We start from the raw sequence: 26425 nt of genomic DNA on the forward strand, positions 1-26425 counted from the left end.
GATGCTGCAAGAAATCGGAAAAATTACAGCATGGAGCAGCCCAGGGGGAAGGCTGCTCCCAGGTTAATGATGCCTCACTCCAGGTATCATTAGATGGGGTGAGGAGGAGGGGGAGGACAGAGATCTTCCCCCCGGCGAGGCGGGAGGAAGCGGCCTGCCTCTGCCACCAAGAAGGCCTGGCTTGAGGTGGAAGAGGAGGTTACCTGCACCACCAATATATCGCGCACCTGCATACAGTGCAGGAGGCGCTGCAATGACCTAAGTAGGTCAGCCGAAGTGAGTACACTTACTCATTCCCCTACACTCCGTCTGCCACATCACCGACCCCAACCTCACATTTCCTTCTGCACAGCCAACACTACTCTGTCACATCACCCCTCACACCCACTCAAACCTCATCCTCATCTTACCTGCACTTACTCACCTCGCCAGTACTCATCCCGCCACTACCACTCAACCCAATCCTCATACAATCTCATGGCTCTATCTCATACTCACCCGCTCATGCATCTCTTTCATGGTCAGCCTCACTCAACCTGCCACTACCTGTGCTGCAGCCACAGGGCATGCATCACATATGTGCAGTAGGAAGCGTAAGGCAAACGTGTTGTGCGCATGAAGGGGATGCACAAGGGTGTTTGAGGGTTTGTCATGGTTTTTACTTATATTTAATTTCTGATCAACTCACATCACATATTATATTGGCACCACTACTGCCACATCTTTGCGAATCTTGTCTGGTTTGTGCAATAATGCCCTTTCCTGAGGATCACTATGAAGACCCACACTTGATGCCACCCATTGTGTCACTGCAAAGTGGGTGTAGGTGTATTTGCAGAGCTCTTTTGTGCAGACGACTGAGAGACGTCGGCGATGTCCCCGGTGGCACCCTGGAAGGATGCGGAGGAGAAATTGTTGAGGGCAGTGGTGACTTTGACAGCAACAGGTAAGAAGATGGTGCTCGGGCCAGCCAGGAGCAGCTCAGCATGAAGGAGGCTGCAGAAGTCCACGACTACATGTCGAGTGACTCTGAGCCTTCGTGTGCACTGCTGCTCAGAGAGGTCCAGGAAGCTGAGCCTCGGTCTGTGGACCCTGTGGCGAGGGTAGTGCCCCCTGCGACGCATCTCTCTCTGCGGTTGCCCTCCCTCCTGCTGTGCAGGTGGATGTGTCACAGCACTGTGTTGTGGAGCTCCACGTGTCAGAGGTGGACGGCTTGGCCGGCGAGGCTGGTGATGCTGCTCGCCCTCCGAGGAGGTCATGACTGCAGCTACGACAGCCCCCATCCGGAAGATGTACATCTGAGGGGGTCCGCAAGGTAGGTACATGTCTCTGGACCCCAGGGTAAGTGTGCAAGTTGGTGAATTTGATTGTCAGGAGGAGGGTGGTGGAGGCCAAACTTTGTCCCAAGTGACAGAGTGGCCTCCTGCAATGAGTGAGGGTCTCCCCCCGCAACCTGTCAAATGGACCTTTGCAGCTGCCACAGGCTGATAGCTGCAACACGTCCATTTGAACTGGGAGTGTTTCCCCCAGTATGGGAAACAGTTCCAGTTGTTTCTAAAATCCCACCCCTCCTGAAATATTCCCTTACTCAGGTCTGTTAATGACCTGAAATAGCAAGGCAAATACTCTTAAGTGGCACCCCGCTGGCTTTAATTGCCTGCGGGAGTCCCACATGCGGGGGCTGCGCGCGCACGTCGGCGCGTCTGTGGGGAACCCGGAAGTGGGCGGGTTGGAGCCGGGCTCCTGACCCGCCCCGGGAATCCCCAATTTTCGGAGCCCCCCCCCGCCAGGAACGCACCCGATCGCAGGTGCTAAAATGGAGCCCAAAGAGTCTGCAAAGGGATATAGACAGATTAAGTGAGTGGGCAAGAAGGTGGCAGATGGAGTATAATGTGGAGAAATGTGAGGTAATTCACTTTGGTAGGAAGAATAGAAAAACAGAATACTTTTTAAATAGTGAGAAACTGTTAAATGTTGGTGTTCAGAGAGACTTGGGTGTCCTTGTACAAGAAACACAAAAAGTTAATATGCGGGTACAGCAAGCAATTAGGAAGGCAAATGGCATGTTGGCCTTTATTGCAAGGGGGTTGGAGTACAAGAGTAAGGAAGTTTTACTACAATTGTACAAGGCTTTGGTGAGACCTCACCTGGAGTAGTGTGTACAGTTTTGGTCTTCTTCCCTAAGGAAGGAAATATTTGCCTTCGAGGCAGTGCAACGAAGGTTCACTAGATTACTTCCTGGAATGAGAGGGTTGTCCTATGAGGAGAGATAGGGTAGAATGGGCCTATACTCTCTGGAGTTTAGAAGAATGAGAGGTGATCTCATTGAAACAAATGAGATTCTGAGGGGGCTTGACAGGGTAGATGTTGAGAGGTTGTTTTCCCTGGCTGGAGAGTCTAGAATTAGGGGGCATAGTCGCTGGATAAGGGGTCGGCCATTTAAGACTGAGATGAGGAGGAATTTCTTCACACAGAGGGTTGTGAATCTTTGGAATTCTCTACCCCAGAGGGCTATGGAAGCTGAGTTGTTGAATATGTTCAAGGCTGAGATAGATAGGTTTTTGGACTCCAGGGGAATCAAGGGATATGGAGATCGGGCAGGAAAGTGGAGATCAGCCGAAGATCAGCCATGATCTTATTGAATGGCTCGAGGGGCCTTATGGCCTACTGTTGCTCCTATTTCTTATGTTTTTTATGTAAAGAGAGAAAGAGTGGATTAAGAGAGAGAAAAAAAGAGCCAGAAAAGAAGTAAGAGAAAAATTTAAAAAGAACAAGCAGAAGAAGAGGACATTGTAAAGCAGTTGTGTTTGGGAATTGTTGTATTGGTCCTTGAGAAGTTAATGAGTGAATGTCAGGGTCGATGTGTGGAATGTACAAACATTTTTACTCATATACTATATCCCAAAATTATTTTCAGAAAGAAATCTATCTAATTTACATTTCTGAGTGTCAAAACAGCTTTGCACCCTGGAAATGATTGCCTTCCAACACTAACAGGAGTGTGGATAGCAAGACTGACACAAAAATACTGCCAAGACAGATAAAAGAAAGTTTAAAAAACCTCTAGGAACAATTCATTACCTGCCGGCATAAGACACCACAACTTAATTTGTTCCCTTTCTGGGCCTCCAAGGTTGAGTTTCATGTCAGGACCATAAATCACGTCATTAACAGGGTTCTTACGACTTGAATTACCAGCCCTAAATAGGCGCGGTGAGATTAATTCGCATTTATGACGCAAATCCAGCAATTTCATGACATGCAATCAATATCAATGGAGAAGCTCATGGCAAGTTTGCAATTTTTTTGGTTTTGTCGAGGCTAATGGCGGAGCAGCACAAATCTGCTTGGAGAATCAGAACTCATGGCGTATCTCTTCTTCGCCACAAATTGTTGGATTTTTTTCCAAACTAATAATGGCGGGTGCCATTAATGCGCCATTATTTTTACAGCAATTTCTGGGCCAATATTGATTTTAAATCTGTGAAAGTGTATTTTCAATATTCAAGTTTGTTATACTGACTGTGTATAGCAGGACTTGCTGGTATCCCTTTGGTGTTTTGTGTCTAACATGGCACTGTGAGGAGAATAAACTAAGTACATCAGCTGTGTCTGTTAGCCAACATCTCTGGGGATTACAATAATAGAAACTAGATGGCTTTCCTTTTTCTTGCTGCCTCTTTAGATAAAAAGGAAAGTAAAAATGCAAATATTGTCATATAACAATACAATGGCATCAAATATGTCATCTTGCAGTGCATCTTGAGGTGTACATTTCAAAAATTGGCTTGTAGTTATACTACAACAGGATACTTCACAAGCTTAATGGAAACTAACGCCTGCTGGTGGTTTTCTTTGTCCAACTTGTCACAGTTTGATATGAGTTCATAATGGTGGAACGGCATTGGAAACCAGATTTCAGCTGATTTGAAGCTGCTTAAGTTCCCACACTACAGTACAACTGAAAAATTAGTATCAATTCCCTACTGAAACTAAATAAATGACCACATCTTTTCCAGGTAATACTCTTGGATTACATTTTAAAAGTGCAACTACAACAATGCACATTGATATAGCACCCCTCATGAAGATGAACATCTTAGAGAGTGGACTTCAAGCAGGAAGTCAAGGGATTTAGGGTGGAGAGATAGAAGGCATGGTCCATAAGCTAGGACTTTAGGTGCAAAAAAGGTAGCAAGCCCAAGTAAACTTGGGACAGAATGCCAAAGGGCAAGGGCTTAGTAGCAGAAAGATGGACCACCAGTAGTGGAGTGTGCAATGAGCAGTAATCCAACATCAGAGGAATGAAGCTTGAGATTGCCCAAATAGTTTGGAACAAAATAGTAGAGGGATTTCAATATGAGAGTGAGGTTCGACATGTTCAGGCACAGGGAGCTAGTGTACCTTATGAAGACAGGGAGTGATGGTTGTACAGGACTTTGTAAAGGAGAGGACTTGGGCTAATTTTGGATTAGCTGAAATTTGTGAAGTGTGGAGGTAGAGAGGCCAGCACAGAGAATGTTTGAGAAAGCTATTCTCAAGGTGATGAAGGTGTAGATAAGGCTTCAGTAGCAGTGTAAATGAAGTAGGGTATAAGCAAGCAATATTCAAGAGTTTAAATGAAGCAGACTTGGTATTAGACCAGATGTGGGGTTTACAGATCAGCTTAGTTTCAAGTAGAATTCTGAAGCTCTACACATTAGCCTGAGCAGGCTAATCCCAATCTGAAGAGATTGATGGAGTTGGAACCAGAGGCAACATAGGTGATAAATGAATAAGATGGTTTTAGTCATGTAAATGTTGAGCTGCAGAAAATTTCAGCTAAGCCAGAACTTGAGGTTGGACAGCCAGTAACAACACACCTTACAAAAGACGTTGTACCTTCCAATGATAAAATACACACCGTGACCATTCACTGACATGGACAACAGATGCCGCAGCATTCTCAAAAAAAAGTACAGTTGCAGAGAGAATCTATTTTTTAAAAAGTCTTTAGATTTCCCCAGGTCTCTCACATTACCAGTCTAACCCATTGCTAAAAGTTGCATGAACGTGCCCTGGGACATTTGTTTGCTAATTTTTCTCTCATTAGCTATGAAATTTACTCATGTACCTCTTTCTGACAACTTAGTTAAGATAAAGAAAGAAAGAAAGACTTGCATTTATATAGCGCCTTTCACAACCTCAGGACGTCCCAAAATGCTTTACAGCCATTGAAGTACTTTTTATGAAGTGTAGTCTCTATTGTAATGTAGGAAACGCGGCAGCCAATTTGTGCATAGCAAGCTCCCACAAACAGGAATGTGATAATAACCAGATAATCTGTTTTAGTGGTATTGGTTGAGGGATTAAATGTTGGCCAGGACACTGGGGAGAATTCCCCTGCTCTTCTTCGAAATAGTGCTATGGGATCTTTTAGTCCACCTGAGAGAGCAGACAGGGCCTCAGTTTAACATCTCATCTGAAAGATGGCACCTCTGACAGTGCAGCACTCCCTCAGTACTGCACTGGAGTATCAGCCTGGATTTTGTGCTCCAGTCCCTGGAGTGGGACTTAAACCCACAACCTTCTGACTCAGAGGCAAGAGTGCCACTCACTGAGCCACAGCTGACAATATGGTATCAGAAGTTGCCATGTACGGAACTGTGGGCATGAACCAATGTTTCGCCATTCCATGGCACATCATGTAAATACACCAACCTGATATACAACCCTGCCACTTCAAATTAGCCACCCTTCGCTACACCTATATTATCAGGTAGATTTACAGGTGCATCATGGCTACTCAGCAGTTGGTCTCTGAGTATCGAAAATATGCAAAAGTTATTCAGTTATATAAAACTTACAGAAATCATGAGTTTAATTATTCTTTGACTGGTCATCACATAAATCCATTTATACCACAGAAGATGTAATTGAGCAATAAAGTTTAGAGTAATACTTCACCTGTTGCCCCTCTGATGACCAAGTGGGTAAAGGCATTGCCTGGTGCAATGCTAAACTACGCAGACCAGGAAGATCATAGATTTAATTCTTAGCCTTTGCTGAGTTAGCAGCTTTGTACTGGAATAGCAGTTGGGGTGTTGCAACTAACCTGTTCGAGTGAAGAGAAAAATAAGGGTTCCCACTCTTGATTGTCCTCCAGTGAAGGTTCATGTATTACATAGAAATGTGGACTTCAGTTGGAATAATTTCCTCAAATCATTTGTGTAGAGACATCATAAACAAATGCAGAAAGATTTCTTCTGTCAGTATTTCTAGTGAACCAGTAAGCACATTCATTTTCAATGCATTGATGACTGGAGATACCAGCCAGTAGAAATCTACCTGTATTTGTTTACAATGTTGCTACATACAACTACAAGAGAAAATCATCTTCACAGATGAGAGCATAATCGAGCCAGGCTGTGATTCCCTCTACAGTTGAATAATCTTTTGGCATTCACTGTCAGACTAGTAAGTGAGGAAAGGCCACTTAGTTGAAGAATAAAGAGCTGCTGGTCCCCATACAACCATATCCTAACAAGAATTGACACATTCAGAGGAGTGAACAAAAGGGAAGAAAATTAGAGAAAGTATATTAGCTCTAACTACCACTGCGATGGAGCAATACCCAATGCTTCTGGAGGCATGCCATTACTATGGAATGTTGCTGGGTTTCAGTTGGCTCCAGGTTTTATTAAATACCATTGAGCGAGAGCTGGATCGCATTAATTCAGTTAGTTCTATAAACAAGATGCATCCACCATTGGGGCCCTCTGTCTCCTCTTTTTAAAAGTCTGCCTGTAACTCACAGTAAACATGGTGAACCAGGACGGCTTATCTGCCAATAATGAAACATCTGTGGTGACTTTTTCAATAATGCTGATTGAAAGAATCTGGGAATTTAGTTAGAAGCACTTTTGTAATATCTGGAGTCAACGTTGCCGCATTATAGAAGTTCACTAAGATGGTCAGCCTGAGAAAGAGCAAAATCACAGTTGTGTAATAGGTGGTGATGTTTTGAAGTTCGCTTTGAGATGCATTGTATGGTATTACATGAATTTGATTGCATCTGATTCATATTATAGCAGATGTGGAAATTCTAATTGCCAGCATTGTCAAGAGAAAAAAAAAACTTTTTTGGCATGTAAGTTGTAGAAGGACTATCTAATAAGCTTATTATCATAATTGCCATTGGAAATTTATTTTGAAAAGTTTGAAGCATTCATTTAGAAAATAAAGGATATGTTGTGTGATAGCATTCCCCAGTGCACAAATAACAACTAGTCTGAAGCAAAAGGAAACTGGTTCAGCAGTTTTTATGAATAAATATTTAAATGAATTGGCTTGGCTATTTGTCACACATTTAAACATTTTTACCAAAGAAAACAGCGAATGAAAATGTTTCTTGTGTTCAATTGGATTTTCAATCAGCAAGTGAGAATGGATTAAAATGTGAAAAACTTCAGTGTTAAATGAACAGTAGCCCTTTGTTAATTTACAGTGGTTTGGTTCAATTTCAACCAGGGATAACAAAAAAATTATATAATAGCCTCTTTTACTCAGTTAGTAGTACTTTTGACTGAGTCAGAAAGTTGTAGATTCAAGCCCCACTCAAGGATTTGAGAACATAATCTAGGCTGACACTTCAGTGCAATACTGGGCAATGCTGTATTGTTGGAGGTGCCATCTGTTGGATGAGATATTTTATCCAAGGCCCATATATCTGTTCTGGTGGCTCATATGGATGTAAAAAATCCCTGGTATTTATAACTTGAAGATAAGCAGTGAGTTTCCCCAGTGTCAGGACATTCCTCCCTTAACCAACAATAGATTGGTCGTTCATCCGATATGCTGTTTACTGGAATTTGCTGTATGCAGTTTGGCTGCTGTATTTACCTACAGAACAACGTGACTGCACTTAAAAAGTAAAGTTTTTTGGTTATGAAGCAGTTTGGGATGTCCTGAGGATGCGTTAAGGTGCTAGTTCTTTCTTTTCTTTGCTCAAAAGTCTACATTTTTAAACATAATTGTAGGAAATATCATATTTGCAAGCACTTAATAGTAAAATGCCAATACTTGGTCTGTTCAGTAACAGAGCTGGACCAGAAGAAAACTATCAGTTGCTCTGGTGGATGTCTTTAGACATTTTCATTTGTAAGCTGCTCAAGGTTGGCACAGTTCTTCTGAAAAAGTAGCATTGTAATCAATTATACTAAAATTGGGATTTTATTCCTAAATTTGTGTTCTGCCTCATCAACCTTGTTTACACCAACCTAATTTGAATCCCAATTGTTTATACTAACCTGATTCAAATCAAATCATTTACACCAGTCTGAGTCAAATCAAATCATTTACAGCAGCCTAATTGGAAGCAGATTGTTTACACTAAAATGAATCAAATCTTTCATACAGAGACAGTCACTTTTAGCCAACATGCATGTTTGCCAAGCAATGCTCTTTCACATGTAAGAAATAAAATCAAATTTATAGCGCATTAGCAATGTCCTGAATCCTATGGATCGTCAACATCCAAAATGCTATTATTCATTAAACATCCTTAGATTGTGGTTTGAAATCTAGTTCATGATGCACATACTACCCATTTAGTTTGGCACTGAAGAAACTGCTGCAGGTCCTCAACTATACGTCATCTGTTTTATAAATGCAGTGATAATGTTGGATCCTCCTGGAAACAGAGTTCCCAAACTGATTTAAATTTGGTCCTATCTTTGTTCACCGCTTAAACCAGCAAAAGTCCTTGGCTTGAAATCTGTAACAGTGGCAAAAAACAACTGACTCTGTCTGAAAGACCAGATCAAATTATTTGATTTGATTCAATTTAGAATATAGAAGTCAAGATATCACAGTAAAGGAGGAGGTAGTAGGGATACTGGATAGGATAAAAGTAGATAAAGAGTAGGTACTTAGAAGGTTGGCAGTACTCAAAAGTGGATAAGTCACCCGGTCTGGATGGGATGAATCCTAGGTTGCTGAGCGAAGTAAGGGTGGAAATTGCGGAGGCTCTCGCCACAATCTTCCTATCCTCACTAGATATGGGAGTGGTACCAGAGGACTGGAGAATTGCAAATGTTACACCCCTGTTCAAAAAAGGAGAGTGGGATAAACCCAGCAACTACAGGCTAGTTAGTCTAACATCAGTGGTGGGGAAACTTTTAGAGGCAGTAATCCGGGACAAAATTAGTTGACACTTGGAAAAGTATGGGTTAATAAATGAAAGCCAGCACAGATTTGTTAGAGGCAAATCATGTTTGATTAACCTGATTGAGTTCCTTGATGTAGTAATGGAGAGAGGTGATGAGGGTAGTGCGGTAGATGTGTATATGGATTATCAAAAGGCGTTTGATAAAGTACCACATAACAGACTTGTTAGCAAAATTGAAGCCCATAGGATTAAAGGGACAGTGGCAGTGTGGATACCAAATTGGCTAAGGGACAGAAGGCAGAGAGTAGTGGTGAACGGTTGTTTTTCAGACTGGAGGGACATATACATTAGTGCTCCCCAGGGGTTGTTATTAGGACCACTGTTCTTTTTGATATATATTAATGACCTGGACTTGGGTATAGATGGTATAATTTCAAAGCTTGCAGATGACATGAAACTCGGAAATGTAGTAAACAATGAGGAGGATAGTAATAGACTTCAGGAGGACATAGGCAGATTGGTGCAATAGGCAAACACATGGCAGATTAAATTTAATGTGGATACATGTGAAGTGATACATTTTGGTAGGAAGAATGGAGAGAGGCAATATAAGTTAAATGGTACCATTTTAAAGGGGGTGCAGGAACAGAGAGACCTGGGGGTATATGTACACAAAACTTTGAAGGTGGCAGGGCAAGTTGAGAAGGCAGTTAAAAAAATCATATGGGATCCTTGGCTTTATAAATAGAGGCATAGAGTACAAAAGCAAGGAAGTTATGCTAAACCTTTATAAAACACTGGTTAGGCCCTTGCTGGATTATTGTGTCCAATTCTAGGCACCACATATTAGGGAGGATGTCAAGGTTTTAGAGAAGGTGCAGAAGAAATTTACTAGAATGGTACCAGGGATGTGGGACTAGTTTTGTGGAGAGACTGGAGTTGTTCTCCTTAAAGTAGAGAAGATTAAGAGGAGATTTAATAGAGGGATTCAAAATCATGAAAGGTTTGGATAGAATAAATAAGGAGAAACTCTTTCCAGTGGCAGAAGGGCTGGTAAAATTCCAGAAGACACAGATTTAAGGCAATTGGCAAAAGAACCAAAAGCGGCATGAGGAAAAAAATTTTTACGCAGTGAGTTGTAATGATCTGGAATGTACTGCCCGAAAAGGTAGTGGAAGCAGATTCAAAAGCAACCTTTAAAGGGGAATTGGATAAATACTTGAAGGGGAAAAATTTGCAGGACTGTGGGGAAAGAGCATGGGTGGGGGACTATTTGGATAGCTCTTCCAAAGAGCCAGCACAGGCACAATGGGCCGAATAGCCTCCTTCTGTGCTGTATAATTTTATGATTCTATGATTCTATGTAATGGTGAATCTATATAAAACCTTCGGAAGATCACAGTTGTAATACTTTGTACAGTTTTGGGCTCTACACTATAGGAAGGATATTGAGGTAGAGTGCAGATTCACTGGGATGCTGCATAATTTAAGGAAATTAAAATACGAAGAAAGACTTGAAAGATTGGGGTTATATCCATTAGAACCCAGGAGATTAAGGGAAATTATTTGATAGAAGTATTTAAATTTATGAAGGGATGGGACAAAGTAGATGGAAATAGACTGTTTTCAGAGATTGAGGAATCTAGAATGAGCAGATTTTACATCAAGGATTGTGAGACTGTGGAATACACTACCAAAGTTAGTTTTTGAAGCAGAGACCATGTCAACATTTAAGAATAAATTACGTGATTGGCTGAAGGAAATGGAAGTAAAGGGATATGGGATTAGGACTACTGTTCACATGAAAGATAAACACCAACATGGACTGGTTGGGCCACACAGCCTATTTCCATGTTCTAATTTCTATTTAATTCAGTGGTAAGTTGCTGTTACTTGTTGTAATTTTTAAGGATAGAGTTATTCTTAACCCTGACACTAGGTTTACTTGCATGTGACGGCTTCTTCTCTAGTACTTCAGGTAGTGCATCCCTCTTTTCACTAATTTGGGCCAGCAGCTTTTCCAGCTTCTGAAAAGTTAGATGCTCGCCTTTATCTTCATTTAGTTCCAGTCATTTCAGTCCCTCTTCCAAGAGCCTACATAGCCCTTTTGTTACACGGATCCCTTTTAATAAAGACATTGCGCCCTTGCTCCACCAGCTTCCCAAATTTTCTGCGCTCTCCAGTGTATCAGGCCCCCTGCTGACAGGACTCACGCCCTTATCCCACCAGCATGATTTAATTTAGCTGACCCTGGGATTTCAGCAGGCATAAGTCTAGCTCTGCCACACATACACTTGTGTGTAGGGACCCAGGAATTTACAAGCCATTAACTTTAGCTTTGCTCAGTCAAAATAAGTTGCTTAATAGTTTAGACAAAAGTACAGGCAAGATGAAAGTTCTGTTTTTGTCCAGGGGATTGGAAAACCCTCTAATCGCCATAAATGGAGAAGAAATCGAACAAGTGGATAACTTTTATGATATATACTCTCTGTACAAGGAGAACTCAGGAAACTGTATGTTAACTTAAACACACACACTGTACTAGCTGATATGTTTGTACATAGGTTGAACACAAGTGCCTGTGTATGGAAGGCCTTTCACAGTAACCTAATTAGAACACTGCAATATTCCCTTACATGAATTTGACTTAAGTCAGGTTGTTTACACCAGCTGGAGTAGATCAAGTTGTTCACACCAGCTGGATTTGAATCAGATTGTTCACACCAGATGGGTACAAATTGAATTGTTTATACCAGCTTGATATTAATAATTTGAGCTGTTCAAAATTATCTGTAAAATTGCAGCTGTCTTAAATACTGTTCAAATAGTCTGTATATTGAATTTCTGGCTTAGGAGCCAGAAGTATCTAATATCGCTCCTTTTAATGATCTCTTTGAGATGCCACTGGCCAGACCTCAGCCTTTCAGAAGATGTGAATAGTAATTGAATTTGTAGAATTGCTCACTACTTAGACGACATTGTGGATTTGAAGCACTTAAGTATTACTGGGACCTATTCAGAAGTGAAGAACAACAGTTATTTCAGCCAATTGCAAGGAGCTAACTGTGAACCACAATTAGTTGTTGAAAATTGGCTGGAAATCGATTGGGTCATATTCCATTTTTGGCTCATTTTCCAATGGTTCAACATTAGACTGAGAAAAAAAATACATTAAACCACTTTAATACCAGAACATCTGTCAATTTGACTGAAACAGTTTGGTGCAGCTGAGCTATCTGAACTTAATCCAACGCCCAGAGTCCCCTGTAATAGATAGCTTACTAGTGCGGCATGTGATTACATACATTTAACATTGCACAGGAACAAATACAAAAGAACTGAAAATAATTAAAATTCAGGATCAAACCTTATGGGAACTTACTCCTTTGTAACTTCTAAAATATGTGAAGATTTTCTATTTTACCTGATGTTTTAAAATATAGAATGAAGGAAACTATAGGATATTTCTTCATTAATAATATCCTTTCTGTAATTTAAAAATGGTAAATTACATTTATGAAGTGTAAAAATGCTTCCTTCACCTGCAGAGAGTTGTTAATGACTGTGGGATTGATTTTTATATATAAAAACAGATTGTAAGAGCTTCTACAAGTATGTAAAAAGGAAGAGATTAGAAAAAGTAAACATGGGTCCCTTAGAGGCAGAGGCAGGAGAAATTATAATGGGGACTAAGAAAATGGCAGATATGTTAAACAAATATTTTATAACTGTCTTCACAGTAGAAGACACAAATAGCAGAACATACCAGAAATAGAGTGGAACCAAGAGTCCAATGAGAGTGAGGAACTTAAAGTAAATATTAGTAAAGAAAAAGTAATGGAGAAATTAATGGGACTAAAAGCCCTGATGGCCCACATTCTAGGGTTTTAAAAGAGGTGGCGGCAGAGATAGTGGATGCATTGGTTGTGATTTTCCAGAATTCTCTAGACTCTAGAACAGATTGGAAGGTGGCAAATGTAACCCCACTTTTCAAGAAAGGAGGGAGAGAGAAAACAGGGAACTATAGGCCAGTTAGCCTCACATCCATAGAAAATCTCAGATCCAGGAAAATGCTAGAATCTATTATTAAGGACGTAGTAACAGGCACTTAGAAAATCATAATGTGATTAGGCAGAGTCAACACAGTTTTATGAAAGGGAAATTGTTTTTGACAAATCTATTAGAGTTTTTTGCGGATGTAACTAGCAGGGTAGGTAAGGGGGAACCAGTAGGTGTAGTATATTTGGATTTTCAAAAGGCATTCGGTAAGGTGCCACACAAGAGGTTGTTACATAAGATTAGGGCTTATGAGTTTGGGATAATATATTAGCATGAATTGAGGATTGGTTAAAGGATAGAAAACAGAGAGTAGGAGTAAATGGGTCATTTTCGGATTGGCAGGTTGTAACTGGTGCGGTGCCGTAAGGATCAGTGCTTGGGCCTTAGCTGTTTACAGGATACATCAATGACTTAGATGAGGGGACCGAGTGTAATGTATCCAAGTTTGCTGATGATACAAAGCCAGGTGGTAAAGTAAGCTGTGAGGAGGACACAAAGAGTCTGCAAAGGAATATAGACAGGTTAAGTGAGTGGGGGAGAAGGTGGCAGATGGAGTATAATGTGGGGAAATGTGAAACTACCCACTTTGATAGGAAGAATAGAAAAGCAGAATATTTTTTAAAAAGGTGAGAGACTAAGAAATGTTGGTGTTCAGAGGGATTTGGGTGTCCTTAAACATGAATCACAGAAAGTTAACATGCAGGTACAGCAAGCAATTAGGAAGACAAATGGTATCTTAGCCTTTATTGCAAGGGAGTTGGAGTATAAGAATAAGGAGATCTTGCTGCAATTATATAGGGCTCTGGTGAGACCACACCTGTGTACAGTTTTGGTCACCTTACCTAAGGAAGGATATACTTGCCTTAGAGGGGGTGCAATGAATGTTCACTAGATTGATTCCTGGGATGAGATGATTGTCCTGTGAGGAGAGATTGAGTAGAATGGGCCTATACTCTCTGGAGCTTTGAAGAATGAGAGGGGATCTCATTGAAACGTATGAAATTCTTAGAGGGCTTGACAGATTAGATGCTGAAAGGCTGTTTTCCCTGGCTGGAGAGTCTAGACCTAGGAGTGATAGTCTCAAGATAAGGGGTCGGTCATTTAGGACCGAGATGAGGAAAACTTTTCACTTAGAGGGTTGTGAATCTTTGGAATTCTGTATCCCAGAGGGCTCTGGATGCTCAGTTGTTGAGTATATTCAAGACAGAAATCGATAGATTTTCGGACACTAAGAGAATCAAGGGATATGGGGATGAGGCGGGAAAGTGGAGTTGAGGTAGAAGGTCAGCTATGATCTTATTGAATGGCAGAGCAGGCTCCAATTTCTTATGTTCTTATATTTGTCACATTCAGACTAAAAGGAGCAAATAGATTGTAAAAATGGGCAGAGATAAGTCTTGAAAGAAATCTGCCCATTTAACACCCCTTGCAAGTTTCTGTTGGGGCTTGGGGCAAGTGGCAGCTCCTAATCATATTATAACTTCCTCTTCATTTTGTCATTTCAACGTCAATAGCATTTTGCAGCATTTATGCCAGCAATAGATCTGTTCCTGCTCACTCTGAGATGCAAGCCTTTCTAGTTAAATGCAAAAGCATTTCAAAGGACAGGCAGCTATATGCAGATATGTTTTGAATTTTTTTTTGGACATAAAACAAAAACACATAACCAGACTGGTGCCCCATATTCTTTTATTTCACAGTGCTGCTATACATGCTGGGACTAATAGAAGCTCCATGATGATTCATTTATAACGTAAAGCTTTTTCATTAGTGAGTAATATTCAAAGGTCACTGAAGAGAACTGCTAACTATTACTGTTTTGGAAACCATTTAATGAAACAGTGAAAGATGAGAACTTTATTGATATTTTTATCTGCCAATCTTAAGTTGCTTGTGTGTATATTTTTTCTTGTAATAAACAATTTGTAGTGTAGCCTGAAACATATGGTCTGCCAGCATAGTGTTTTTCCACCTATTGGAAAGGTCAGGAATAGATGGTAGGTAGTCGTATGGTTTGATATGATCTGCTATCAGAGACTTGAGCACACAATCAAGGCTGACTCTCTAGTGCAATAATGATGGAATGCTGTACTGTCGGAGGTGCCATCTTTCGAATGACATGCTAAACAGAGGCCCTGTCTGTCCTCTTAAGTGGATATAGAAAAATCCCATGGCACTATTGGAATTTTTCCAGTGTCCTGGCCAATATTTATCCCTCAATCAACATCACTAAAACAGATTATCTGGTTATTTATTTTGTTGCTCTGTGTGATCTTGCTGTATGCAGATTGGGTGTGGAGTTTCCCAAGTTACAACAGTGACTACGCTTCAAAAGTTCTTCATTAGCTGTGAAGTGCTTTGTGACGTCCTGAAAGAGCTGTATAAGGACCTGCTTGTGCAAGTTGTCTCTTGATGAATATGACACAGGGCAGAAAAATTGGTTTAAAAAACACAATTACCTCTTTACTTGCTCCTCCTTTTTCCCTCTTTGGATTGTAATACAGTAACATCATTATGGATAACACCATTACACCAGTGTGGTGCTAATGTCTTGTGCATAGATGTGGGTGATGAGAATGATAAAAGTTTGACATTTATTCATTGTTAAATAGATGTGAATTACAGAAAATGGTAAGTGGTTTAGGCTGATTGGAACAAAGGTGGAATGGTCCCATATCAGTTAAAGCAGGTGATACTATAAACAGGGCTTCGCTGACTTTTAGGATAAAACCAGCACTCATTTCCATTATTATTAGTTCACATTACTAACTATTACTGATCCTAATGCTGCTTCAGATAGAAAAGAAGATTCACTTAAATTTGTCCTCTGAAACACAGTATATTAATATATATTGATGTTTTTGGAAATGGTTTTGGAAGAATGAAGCTTACAGTTGCCAGCAGATGCAAGGCTGTTACAAGCTAAATTAGACTTAGGCAGAAAGTTTTGCATTATATAGCCCCTTATCACATTTCTCAGAATTGCCTCCAAAACACTTCACATACAATTAATTCATTTCACGTGTATTGACCTGATTTGCAAGTAAACATGGCAGCCATTTTAAATTAGACTTGCGATTGTTAAGAATGCAGTTTCATATTTTGGGAGATAAATTCTAGCAGGATCTATTGGAAATGGAGTCAAGCAAAAATAAATTTGTGAATTGTGAATGTTAGTATGGCATCAAGGATCCCGAGTAAAATTGAAGTCAATGGGAATCAGGGGGAAAACTCTCCAGTGGCTGGAGTCATACCTAGCATGAAAGAAGATGGTACTGGTTGTTGGAGGCCAATCATCTCAGCCCCAGGACATCACTGCAGGAGTTTCTCAGGGCAGTGTCCTAGGCCAACCATCTTCAGCTGCTTCATCAATGACCTTCCCTCCATCCTGAAGTCAGAAGTGGGGATGATCGCCGATGATTGCACAGTGTTCAGTTCCATTCGCAACCCCTCAGATAATGAAGCAGTCTGTGCCCGCATGCAGCAAGACCCGGATAACATCCAGGCTGGTAAGTGGCAAGTAACATTCGCGCCAGACAAGGGCCAGGCAATGACCATCTCCAACAAGAGAGAATCTAACCACCTCCCCTTGACATTCAACAGCATTACCATCACCATCACCGAATCCCCCACCATCAACTTCCTGGGGGTTACCATTGACCAGAAACTTAACTGGACCAGCCCTATAAATACTGTGGCTACAACAGCAGGTCAGAGGCTGGGTATTCTGCGGCGAGTGACTCACCTGACTCCCCAAAGCCTTTCCACCATCCACAAGGAAGGAGTGTAATGGAATACTCTCCATTTGCCTGGATGAGTGCAGATCCAACAACATTCAAGAAGCTCGACACCATCCAGGACAAAGCAGCCCACTTGATTAGCACCCCATCCACCACCTTAAACATTCACTCCCTCCACCACTGACGCACCATGGCTGCAGTGTGTACCATCTACAAGATACACTGCAGCAACTCGCCAAGGCTTCTTCGATAGCACCTCCCAAACCCGCGACCTCTACCACCTAGAAGGACAAGGGCAGCAGATGCATGGGAACACCGTCACCTGCACATTCCCCTCCAAGTCACACACCATCCCAACTTGGAAATATATCGCCGTTCCTTCATCGTTGCTGGGTCAAAATCCTGGAACTCCCTACCTAACAGCACTGTGGGAGAACCTTCACACAACTGCAATGGTTCAAGAAGGCAGCTCACCACCACCTTCTCAAGAAGAATTAGGGATGGGCAATAAATGCTAGTGATGCCCACATCCCATGAATGAATTTAAAAAAAAGTTGGGACCTGTAATAGCACAAAATGAGATATAGCGGGTGAAATTTAACTTCAGTGGGGGCTTAAAACGGACGCTCATGGATTGGCCATTGTGGAAAGGAAAATCAGCAGGGGTTATAAAGGGCGGCCAACCCCTTACTGCTCAATTTGCGCCCCAGCTGAAGTTGACTTTCACCCCCTTAGTTCCTTATTGCAGTCACATTATTCTCTTTAAATTCTTTCATTCTTAAATTCCTGCATTACAAACACAATTAGAAAAACAAGAGTTATATTGCTCAAAAAAAAATTGGCGAGAAATGAGTGGCAGTGTGTAGTCGAAAATGCAAACAACCTTGTTTCACCATCTCTCCAAAATTGGATTAACTAGTAAAAGTTCAGAAAAAGATTGATTTTGCTCCTTAAGCTCTTAAAGTCATTAGTGAGAAATTCATGCAGCATTCCACAGCCATGTAGTCAAATCGAAATGTGAGTATTTTACTCCTTTTCAGACCTTGGCCTATATTTTCCTCATGGTATAAATCCTTACGAAGAAGGTGCAGTGCATAAACTGGTGAGAAATCTGTTTTTGTAAATTCCCTTAAAACTACTTAATTATGGCAGAGAGATGATTCCCTTTTGTAAAATGTTGATATGCAAATAATAAAAAATGAAAAGTCCTGTTAAGAGCTCCTTAACTACTTTCTAATGTGGATAATGCTTGTGGAATCTTTTTTCCAATTGGTGCTTTCCTCACTTTAAAAATGATTCCTAGAGGGTGATATTGTTGGCTAATCAGACCTGATGTTAATTTTTGAACAGAGACGTACCTATCCAATGATTTATTTTCCTCTGTGTGTAAAGATAAGGAAATTAATTTATAACTGTTGTTATAAACAAATGATAGTTTAGTTCAATAATTCCTCTTTAGCTGTACACACACAGGAATATATACTTCAAGGCTCAGCAGGCCACACAAACTGAAGCAGGGTGGTTACTTTTGGGGAGGCGTATGATCATCCTGCTGCTATTTCCTGCCTGACTCCCTCACATGGCTCCCACAGTCACCGAAACCCTCCATGCTCAAATTCTACCCAGTACTATGGAGCTGCAGTTCACTATGAAATAGTCATATTTCATTGGTCAATGAGGCTACATGACTGGCATACATCCTCAGTAGATATTAGCATGGGTCGTAGGTAGAGCTATAACATTATAGCCCTCATTCTCCAACTCCCACCAGCACTTACCAAGAACACAACCTTGCTGAATTTGCCCTTACATGTGCTAAAATTTGCTTGTGTAGAATCACTAGACATGTTGATGCGTAAATCATAGAATATTTGAGCAATTTGGTAGATATCACAAATCCTGTGCTGTCTTCCAATCTCTAAAGGACTTATTCCAAATTCTCCCTACAGAGCAACTTGTTAATCGTTTTCTCACTAGGAGTTAGCTGTTCTGTGCCTGGGGCCCCTTCACACTTGGATCAAATTTACCTCTGTCTGAAGAAATGCTACTTTTTCATTGAAATTTATAACCTGTAATGAAATCATATTTTACTGAAATTGCATAGTCCTGATTTAACTGGGGCCCGCAGGGGCGAGGGTTAGGCTCGCTCCAGCTCGCTAACGTGCGGTCCGGACCATTTTAACTGCCTGACTGCCACCCAAATCCGGCATCAATGACATCAGCGCCAGAGGGCGGGAGTTGGCCCTCTTTTGGGCCTGCTGCTCCTTCGTGCCCGGTGGTCCTGGCGAGGCCAGCACCGGGCACTGAACGCGACTGTCAGCAGTTAAAATATAAATCGGGGTCTGACCGATTATATCAGGTCCTGTCTTTTGAATTTTGATGAGGCCCTCGCCTGCCTGGTGCAAGTGCCTCGCTGGCTGGCCAGAGCGGACCTGTTAAAATGGCACATGTGAGGCCAAGCAAGGATTGGGTGAGTATGTCGCTGCAGCATATTAATCCCCCGCAAACCCATTCTTGTCGGGTGCTGGGGGTTAAAATCAGGGCTATATGTTTCTAAACTAAGTCTTTCTGCAGTTTCACTAGTGAGTTGTAAATGTCAGTGAAAAATGGCCATTTCTCGTTTTTCCTGAGCAGAGGAAAAATGGCTCCAAGAGCAAAATATTCTCTCGCGAGAATACTACAATCTTGAAAAGATATTCCACTGTCATTATAATATGGTCCTTCAGAGCCAAATGTTATGCATCTTGAAATGAAATGAATCTCAGGTGGATAAGTTGTATTGGCTACCTGACTAAGTTTGACTTAGAGGTTGCTTAAACTTGACCAAACCTCATCTTTGTCGTATCCAGCTGCACCTTAGGACTCTGGATTTGATTAGCTTACCAGGAGCATCAGAGACATTTTGGGTTGATGACAGGGTTCCCTATAACAATTTTTAATGTGTCTATAGGTTCTAAGGTACAGCAGCAATGAAAAAATGTGTTTTTGCTTAAGTTGGCTTAATGAGGAATAGTTGGTTGTGAAACATTCACTGAACAGTGCCGAATATATACAATGGAATGCACACTATCATTCACTACACTGAAAATGCTCACCAGTACACTAACATCCCACTCTTAATACTCAGCATTCACCACATTAAAAATACTTAAGGTTTATACATGAACAAAAAGAACCCACTGAAAACATGGCCATGTTATGTAGCTTCTTAGTTTCAGTTCTGGTGTATATATTGCATTACCTCATGCACTTGTACCTGGCAAAACAAAAAAACAAAGGGAAATCCTGCACATTTATACTAGCACTGTTATCAATCAGATAATTTGGTTCTTACAAAGTACAATATTTTATTGATTACAAAAACTTTGCTTTGGCAAATATACTTCCAATTAGAATTCTGAAATGTGTTTTAGCTGGTGTGTGGCAAGCTGTTCATATCGAGAATCATGCCATCTGATTGCTGCTTTTCCCTGTTTTTATTGCATAGGGACGCCAAGGACCACATGGAAATCCAGGCCGCCCTGGTCCCCCTGGTGTGAAGGTTGGTACTTTATTAAAACAAATTGTGTTTAATCCTCAGTTGTGCATTGTGATCATGCATCTCAAACAGCAAATATATTGCTTACTATAAATATTTCTAACTTTTTCCCATTTTTATAAAATTTGTCTGGTTATCAGTACTTCTGTTAGAAATTAAATTATTGCAAAGATTTACAATTAGCATTATCATTCTGTACTGTTCCATTTCTGGGCCCCAATTTCCACTGGACTGTGTTGTAACTCCAGTGAGAGTGTAACAAAATCCATTGGAAAAAGGCGGGACCCAGTATAACCAGGTCCCCACCAACTTCGTTCCTGGTTGGCCTTGTAAGGGTAGAACCTCCTCCCACCACTTACAAGGCCAATGAGACCAAGAGGGCAGCGTCTGGGATATGAACTCCCTACACCAGGGTTCCCGCATCTCTGGCTCAGAAGGGGCCTTGTGTGTTAGTGGCATTTACTACACAGAGAGCTGAGGTGCACTGACCTCCAAAAGATGCAAATGGACTCCACTGGATTGGGGTGGAGATCCCGACCCCAAAGAACAAGTTAGTAATTTTAAAAAAAATAAAAATGTTTGAGCCTGTTTACAAGGGATATATGGAGTTAGGGAGATAATTGATAGACCAATGAAACTTAGAGAGGATAAAACCTCTGGTCCGCACGGATTGCATCCACGCATATTTAAAAAAAGTTAGGGAAGAGATACAAGAGGCATTATTACATATATATAAAAATTCATTAGAAAAAGGAATAGTGCCAGAGGACTTTGAAGAAGTGACAAAGGGTAGACAAGGGTAATGCAGTAGATGTGATATATTTGGATTTTCAAAATGCCTTTGATAAGGTAGTAGACTCATGACTAAAGTCAGAGCATGTAGAATCAGGGGACAAGTAGTGGAATAGATAGTAAGCTGGCTACAAAACAGAAAACAGAGGGTAGGGGTTAAAGGCAGTTACTCAGACTGGCAAAAGGTGGGAAGTGGTGTTCCACAAGGATCAGTGCTGGGATCACTGTTGTTCGCCATTTACATAAACGATTTGAACTCGGGAATTGGAAGTACAATTTCAAAATTTGGAGACGACACCAAATTGGGGGTGTATTTAACACTCAGGAGGACTGCGACAAAATACAGGAAGACATTAATAAACTTGCAGAACGGGCATGTAATTGGCAAGTGAATTTCAATATAGGTAAGTGTGAAGTGGTACATTTTGGTAGAAAGAATAAGGAGGCCACATACTCCTTGGAAAATAAGAGTCTAAATGATTAAATGAATCATAAAAGAAGCAAATAGGAACATAGGAACAGGAGTAGGACATTTAGTTCCTTGAGCCAGTTCTGCCATTTAATGAGATCATGGCTGATCTGTGACCTAACTCCATGGGCTCGATTTTAGCGTCGGGTTTCCTGCGGGTTTCCAGCGGGGGGGCCCCGAAAATCCCGATATCCAGTCACGTGACCGGATCGCGCCGAGATCCCGGCCACTTCCGGGTGCCGCGCTGACGTGCGGGGCTGCGTGCGCAGGCCCCGCTGGTGGGAATCCCGCAGGCAATTAAAGCCAGCGGGGTTCCACTTGAGTGTACTTACCTTGCTTGTTGAGGTCATTAAATGAGCTGAAGCAGTTTTCAAAACAGGAAGTGTGGGATTTTAGCTTCAAGGCAGTGAGTTTCACACACTGGGGGAAACAGTCTCCCTTCAACCGGTCGTGTTCCAGCCAGCAGCCTGTGGCAGCTGCCAAGGTGCACTCCACAGCGGGTGGGAGAGCCCTCACCCACGCAGGAGGCCACCACGTCACGTAGGGCAACCCCTGCCCTCCACCACCCCCCGCCAAGCCAGAGGACAGACCGACGTGAAACCGCAGCCCCAGTGCGAGGAACCACCTACCTACCCTGCACAACCCCTCAGACCAACACCTGCCAGATGGGTGGTGCGTTGACATCCTCGGAGGACGAACAGCATGACCAACCCCAGCAGCCTCGCAGTCCACGCCGTCCACCTCTGACACATGGAGCTCCACAACAGAGTGCTGTGACACATCCACCTGTACAGCAGGAGGGAGGGCTACCGCAGAGAGACACGCGTCGCAGAGGGCACTACCCTCCGCACAGGGTCCACAGACCGAGGCGCAGCTCCCCGGACCTCTCTGAGCAGCAGTGCACACGGAGGCGCAGATTCACTCGACATGTAGTCGTGGAGATCTGCAGGCTCTTTCATGCCGAGCTGCTCCTGGCTGGCCCCAGCACCATCTGCTTACCTGTCGCTGCCAAAGTCACCACTGCCCTCCACAACTTCTCCTCCGCATCCTTCCAGGGTGCAGCCGGGTACACCGCCGATGTCTCTCAGTCGTCTGCGCGGAAGAGCCCTGCAAATACACCTGCACCTACTCTGCAGTAACACAATGGGTGGCATCAGTGGTGGGTCCTCATAGTGATACCCAGGAGCGGGCATTATTGGACACAACAGACAGAATTCGCGGAGACATGGCAGTGGTGATGCCAATATAATGTGTGATGTTTGTTGCTCTGAAATTCAATATAGGTAACACCCATGGCAAACCCTCAGACACCCTTGTGCATCCCCTTCATGCTCACGACACGTTTGCCGTACGCTGCCTACTGCACATATGCGATGCATGCCCTGTGGCTGCAGCACAGGTGGTGGCAGGTTGAGTGAGGCTGGCCGTGAGAGAGATGCACGAGAGGGTGAGTATGGGATAGAGCCATGAGATTGTATGAGGATTGGGTTGCGTGTTAGTGGCGGGTGAGTACTGGCGAGGTGAGTAGGTGCAGGTAAGATGAGGATGGGGTTTTAGTGGGTATGAGGGGTGATGTGTCAGAGTAGTGTTGGCGGTGCCGAAGGAGATGTGTGGTGGGGGCAGTGTTGTGGCAGACGGAGTGTAGGGGAAAGACTACGTGTTCTCATTGTGGCTGACCTACTGAGGTCATTGGAGCGCCTCCTGCACTGTATGCAGGTGGGCGATATGTTGGTGGTGCAGGTGACCCCCTCTGCCACCTCGAGCCAGGCCTTCTTGGTGGCAGAGGCAGGCCGCTTCCTCCCGCCCGCCGGGTGGAAGATCTCTGTCCTCCCCCTCCTCCTCACCCCATCTGATGATACCTGGGGTGAGGCATCATTAAACTGGGAGCAGCCTTCCCCCTGGGCTGCTCCATGCTGTAATTTGTTCCATTGGTTGCAGCATCTGTCAGTGGAGGACTGCCCCTTTAAGTAGAGAGCCTCCAGCTGACAGATCGTACTGCGCATGCGCAGCCCGCCCGACGCGCAGACCAGCAGAGCGGAGCCCGGAGGAGCAGGTAAGTGATTCCAATTAGTGCATTGCCTGCTACGATTGCGCGGGCAACCCACTAATTTCACCGGGCGCGGAGGCCATGCACCCGAAACCCAACCCGCCGGAAACCCGCAGGCCTGCTAAAATCAGGCCCCATATCCCTTTATACCTTTGGTTAACAAAAATCTATCAATCTCAGATTTAAAATTAACAATTGAGATAACATCAACTGCCATTTTCAGAAGAGAATTCAAAACTTCTACCACCCTTTGCGTGTAGAAGGGTTTCCTAACTTCACTCCTGAAAGTTCTGGCTCTAATTTTTAGGCTATGTCCCCTCGTCCTAGACTCTGCAACCAGTGGAAATAGTTTCTCTCTATCTACCCCACCTTAATATCTTGAAAACTTCGATCAAATCACCCCTTAATTTTCTAAATTCCAGGAAGTACAACCCTAGTTTGTGTAACCTTGCCTCGTAACTTAACTCTTGGAGTCCAGGTATCATTCTAGTAAATCTACACCGCACTCCCTCCAAGGCCAATATATCCTTCGTAAGGTGCATTGCCCAGAACTGAACACAGTATTCCAGATGTGGTCTAATCAGGGCTTTGTATAGCTGTAGCATAACTTCTACCCCTTGTTATCAAGATATAAAGGCCAGCATTCCATTAGCCTTTTTCATTATATTCTACACCTGCCCATGATATTTTAATGATCTAGGAACATGGACCCTAAGTCTCTATGGACCTCCACTGTTTCAAGCTTTTCACTATTTAGAAAGTACTCTGATCTATCCTTTTTTAGGTCCAAAGTGGATGACCTTACACTTGCCTACAAGCACCGGGGTTTATTTCTGGAGGGATAGAATTGAAATGCAGTGAAGTTATGTTAAACTTGTATAGAACCTTGGTTAGACCACACTTGGAGTACTGTGAACAGTTCTGGTCTCCATATTATAAAAAGAATATACACGCACTGGAGGAGGTGCAAGAAAGATTTACTAGAATTATATCAGAACTGAGAGGTTTATACCTATCAGGAAAAATTGAACAGACTGGGGCTTTTTTCTCTCGAGAAAAGAAGACCGAGGGATAACCTGATCGAGGTCTTTAAGATTATGTAAGGGTTTGATAGGGTAGATGTAGAGAAGATGTTTCCACTTGCGGGGGATTCCAGGACTAGGGGCCATAAATATAAGATAGTCACTAATAAATCCAATAGGGAATTCAGGAGAAACTTCTTTACCCAGAGAGTGGTTAGAATGTGGAACTCGCTACCACATGGAGTGGTTGAGGTGACTAGTGTGGATGCATTTAAGGGGAAGCTAGATAAACACATAAGGGAGAAAGGAATAGAAGTATATGTTGATGGGGTTAGATGAAGAAGTGTGGGAGGAGGCTCGTGTGGAGCTGTTGGGCTGAATGGCCTGTTTCTGTGCTGTATATTCTATGTAATACTGAGAAACTCAAATTTTATTTAGTTTTGGCTTACTTCAGAACAACACTAAAGCTGCAGATGAATTGTACAAAGGATGTCAGGTAGTGGCTTACACAAATAAAATAACCAAGAATTGATCTGCACATAGGTGCAAGTGAGTTATGGCAGTCATAAAACAAATGGGTTATTTTGCATTAACCACCTGCCTGACATGTATTTTGTTTTTATAACTTGTTACTGATTTCCTGGCATTCTCCACACTTGTTTGTTGCTGTAATAGACATGTTCCAAAGCAAGCAAAAGCCTAATGGGCAGAGTCCTATGAAGAGGTTTTAGAAATCCGTTGTGTCAAGACCATTGGAATGTTACCCTCTGATTCCCCATTCTCACAAAATATGAAACATTTTTAGATATACCAGTTTCTTTCCAGTGGTAAAAAACGTTCTCTTTGTAATCTATTGCATTTTGTTCAAACCTTTCAAAAAAATGTTTACATTTTTGATGTCTGCTTGACAGATTAGATTTATGTTTGATGCCCACCAGTTTTCAAATTTTCTTTGCATATGCAAGATTTTGACTTTCAGTAATGGTTGACTTTATGAGTAAAAATGGCCATAATGGCTTCAAACATTGCAACAAATTTTTCTTGCCTGTCACAATTCCTGATGTGCCAGCTATGCATGGAACTCCCTCCTCCTCATCTTTATTGCACTGTTTGGTCAGTTGGTGCGGCTGGGAATGAAAAAGAAAGATTTCCTACCCTCTCCAATCTTTGAATGGACAAACACAGCCTCTCCTCAATGTAGGCAATGTATGGAATTTGGTATTGTTACCTTCTTGTACTTGGGGGTCAGATCAAGGTGCACTTATTTTCTTCATGTGGAACACACCTTTATACTGTGTGGGATTTTGTCAGCAACATCATGACACTACAGAGTAAGCCTGTCTGGCAATTCAGTTTGCTTTTGGAAAGTCCCACTGGCCAGATATATTGCAGACTTGAACCACCAGTAAAAAGAAAGCATACTGTACGAATGTAAACATGATTTATGTCTTACCTGATGCCAAGTTAGGAGGGAGTGTGACTATGGTCTGTCTTGCCTTTTTTTTGCATAGTCAGAATTTTCTCCTTATTTGCCAAAAGAGAAATGAGTGACTACCTTGAAGAAAAACTCCAATAATTTATTTTAAAACTACATCTTATGATAGTGACTG

General features: G+C 42.2%; 1 protein-coding gene across 2 annotated transcripts in view; it reads left to right on the plus strand.

Moving 5' to 3' along the window:
- col27a1b (collagen, type XXVII, alpha 1b) overlaps nt 1–26425 on the plus strand; it is a 524608-nt gene that overhangs the window by 128324 nt on the left and 369859 nt on the right. For both annotated transcript variants that reach the window (XM_067969899.1, XM_067969900.1), the window contains exon 5: nt 20435–20488. In XM_067969899.1, the coding sequence (XP_067826000.1) occupies nt 20435–20488 (54 nt within the window). The remainder of the gene's footprint in view (nt 1–20434; nt 20489–26425) is intronic.

The sequence above is a fragment of the Heptranchias perlo genome, chromosome 31, assembly GCF_035084215.1.
Source record: "Heptranchias perlo isolate sHepPer1 chromosome 31, sHepPer1.hap1, whole genome shotgun sequence".
Taxonomy (NCBI): Eukaryota; Metazoa; Chordata; class Chondrichthyes; order Hexanchiformes; family Hexanchidae; genus Heptranchias; species Heptranchias perlo.